Below are 3,419 nucleotides of genomic sequence, written 5' to 3'. Positions count from 1 at the left end.
CCCCCCCCCTAAATAAAAATTTGGACATGTATTTAAGTATTTCTGGAAATAACTTTAAGATCTAAACATATTTTTTTTTATATAACCAGTTCATTTGTTTTAATATTTATGGATGAATCTCTCTTACAATTGCTAATTTTAATGTAAATAAATAAATATTTTTATCTATTTTTTTTAATAGTAGTGGTAAATGATAAAGATATATAATAATACATGACTTTTAAGATTTTAACTTGGTATTAAAATGCATACCTCATGTGACATTACATTATTATAGTTGGATTATCTTTGATTATATTTAACATAGGATAATTAATACAAATATGATACCTAATGATATATATATGTTTACATAATTAATCAGGATTTTAAAATTTACAGAAATTGCTAAGATGGGAAATCACTGATAATTGGGATCATCCATTTTTGTTTTCTAAGAAGAAATTCATTATTGTTTGCGATTCTTCAATATTGAAGTTTAATTATGATTAATATATATCTGTCCCTAGAATCCTAATTAAGCAATTGGGAATGCATACCGCAAGGAAAACGCATCGTTTTGGTTTAGGAGGTTCAGTCTAGTTTATATGCCCATTCTTAGGTTAATTAGTATGACTTGGAGAGGGTTTAATACTTTCGTTTTCATAAGCCTTTACTTCATCAATCTATTACCTGGTTCTTATTAACATCAAATAGCAGCAACTGATCTACAATATTTGCGTTTAGATAAACTCGTGTTTCTTCTCTTTTGACCAAACAATAGTTTCTTCTTACGAATCTGAAAACAACTTTATGTAAAATTATTTGGGGAAACAAACACATAACAATCTCTATTTTTAACATGAATAATATTATCACGAAGTCTTCGGCTTCTCGTTACGAAGCTGGAACAAACTTAGATACTATCAATTTCCCCGTTCTCAAACTCAATGTAATCATACCCCGCGTTATCGTCATCTTCATCGAGATCAACAACAACACCTTCATTAAGACGGATATTCTTTGGAGTTTGGAAGCTGACCGTCCGCTTTGAGACTCCTTGCCTCATCAGACATGTACTTCAAAGGACACTTAACCAAGCAAAGGAGACTTAACCAAGCATATGAGACTTAACCAAGCACAATATGTAGCTTCAATCGATTCATTTGATTTTCTTTTTTCGGTTTGACTTTTGTTATGATTTACTTAGATAGAAAGAACAAAACTGAATTATTTGGTTCAGGTCAACTTAATCGGACATAGAAGAGAGATCTCTGTAGAAGAATTTTACACAAACCGATCCAACGTTAAACGGTTTCATGATATTTCTGAAGTTACTTGGATCACATTTGCAGACATTGTTAAGTTAGAGAATTAGTAGTAATGAAAGCAATTTACACAGCCCAACAACATTCAAAGGCTTCCTAACAATTAACAAAGCGAAAAGCCAACATACCAAACCTTAATATATGTACCCAAAAATGGTCTTCCTTGAACTATTCTCTCCTTCGACCGGTCTCTTAGCTCTTATTTGGCATAATACCAGTTCGGAGCACATTTTGCATCTACAGATAAATCGACCGAGAGGATATTCTTTCCGTTAAACGGTTTAGCCATACAGTCCACAACTATGTCCTTGGCAATCTCCGCTGATTCCAATGGTCCTTCCAAGATTACTTCATCATGAATCTGTTTCCCAAAAGAAGTCTTATTACTCAAGTTTCAAACAAGTACAACCCAATATGGTTTTTTTTTGACAAATGTTTAGTCTGTGGATATAAGGTTATGGTAAGATTCATGAGTGTTGTTTACCTGTAAAAGCAATCTCCAACCAAGCTTCTTCAACTGTTGATTTGTTGATATTTCCAACATTGCACACATGGCAACATCAGCTGCACTTCCCTGTGATGCAGATCAACGATGCTTATAGTTGAGATTGGCGAATAGAAAGGATATTAGTATATATGTTAAAATACAAGAACAAAATGGAAACCTGCACTGGGGTGTTGATCGCTGCTCTTTGGATATGATTCTTCTGAGCACGTGAACGATACGCCGGGAATCTACGATCTCGTCCTAATAAAGTACGTACATACCCGTCTGTCAAAGCTTCTTTCTTACGCATGTCTTGCCATTTCCTTACTTCTTGTCTGTCATTGTACCACAGATTGACTGTGTCTTGAGCTTCTTCTTTCGAGACCTTTACATGGTTAAAAAATATGGCATCGTTGTAGATTCATCACACATGAAAGCATATGGTTATATCAACCATACAGATTCAAAAAGTATGTATTACCTTCCAATCTCTAGAAAGCCCAATCGCTGTTTTCCCATATGCAATTGAAAAGTTAAGCATCTTCGCTTTTCTTCTCTCTGACCCAAAGGCGTCCTGAGTATCAACATATTTGCAAACTGTTAAAAGAATATGAGCACAGAATTTTAAGTTCTTTGTGTCAACGATGGGCTCTATACATTATGCAGAGATGTCGAATGTTTTCGTAGCTAATCAAACCACTTTGTCAGTTAACAATCAAGAACGCACCTTTAACAATGGCACGGGCGGCTTGTCTTCCCCAGGTTGTGGATGCCATTCAAGGATAACTTGGCCATTCTCTACAGCTTCACGAATATGCGGATACATATTCATGGCTGTCCTTGAGTGGAAATCTCCGCCTGCTTTGAAAGCTTCCATCATGCTTTTACAACCAGCAAGATGTGCCAGAATTCGAAGTTCCAGCTGAAGAAGATAAAAGAGATCACAGTCAACGAGTGAACCAGCATAATACCCTTACGTATGTTTCTACGACTACCAGAGTATCGTATTTTCACCTGCCCATAATCAGCCACAATGAGTGTATTTCCAGGTGATGATACAAAGGCCTTACGAATCTTGTACCGATCCTTCTCCAGAGCAGGTTGGTTCTAGGCAGATAAGGAGAACTTTAGTAACACATTGTAAAATGCAATTACAAGACCATAAGTAGCATACTTACGATTGACAAAAATAACTTGACCATTTCAAATAAGATACTGTAATAGCTCTTGGTAACACAACACATAATTTCAAACATAACTATATCACTGCCGACATAATTTTCAAAATGTACCAGTAGATAACAATAGAAACTTACCTGCAAATTTGGCCTTCTAGCTGATAAACGCCCAGTTTCTGTGTTGATATTTAGGGAGCAATGGACACGACCATCTTTGCCTGATACATTACTTCCCTGACAAACAAGAAAAAAAGATTCCATAAACATCAATCTGAAGGGTAAGGGATTAGCAGCTAAAAATTCAGATAGAAGCTGTTCCGAAAAAACAATTACCTGTAATGGAAGAATAAAATTTGAGATCAAAGAATCTATAGAGCAAACTTCACATAATGAGGCAATAGCATGACATGCTTCCTTTCCCCTTTCACCGCCTCCAAATCCAACATA

The 3,419-nt window shown here is 35.4% G+C and overlaps 1 protein-coding gene across 4 annotated transcripts in view; it reads right to left on the bottom strand.

Annotated features, from left to right (window-relative positions):
• LOC104758386 (DNA polymerase I A, chloroplastic/mitochondrial) overlaps positions 1,280–3,419 on the bottom strand; it is a 6,857-nt gene continuing 4,717 nt past the window's right edge. Inside the window, exons 7-14 of one of the 4 annotated variants that reach the window (XM_019239629.1) lie at positions 3,306–3,386; positions 3,111–3,206; positions 2,809–2,901; positions 2,522–2,716; positions 2,276–2,368; positions 1,973–2,179; positions 1,792–1,881; positions 1,280–1,668 (exon numbers count right to left, since the gene is read on the bottom strand). In XM_019239629.1, coding sequence (XP_019095174.1) covers positions 1,507–1,668; positions 1,792–1,881; positions 1,973–2,179; positions 2,276–2,368; positions 2,522–2,716; positions 2,809–2,901; positions 3,111–3,206; positions 3,306–3,386 — 1,017 coding nt within the window. In that variant the 3' untranslated portion in view covers positions 1,280–1,506. Of the gene's footprint in view, positions 1,669–1,791; positions 1,882–1,972; positions 2,180–2,275; positions 2,369–2,521; positions 2,717–2,808; positions 2,902–3,110; positions 3,207–3,305; positions 3,404–3,419 lie in introns of all 4 variants that reach the window. The other 3 variants (XM_019239628.1, XM_010481247.2, XM_019239626.1) reach the window with 3 other exon arrangements.

Source organism: Camelina sativa, chromosome 17 (assembly GCF_000633955.1).
Source record: "Camelina sativa cultivar DH55 chromosome 17, Cs, whole genome shotgun sequence".
NCBI lineage: Eukaryota > Viridiplantae > Streptophyta > Magnoliopsida > Brassicales > Brassicaceae > Camelina > Camelina sativa.
This window is presented reverse-complemented; position numbering and strand designations above follow the sequence as displayed.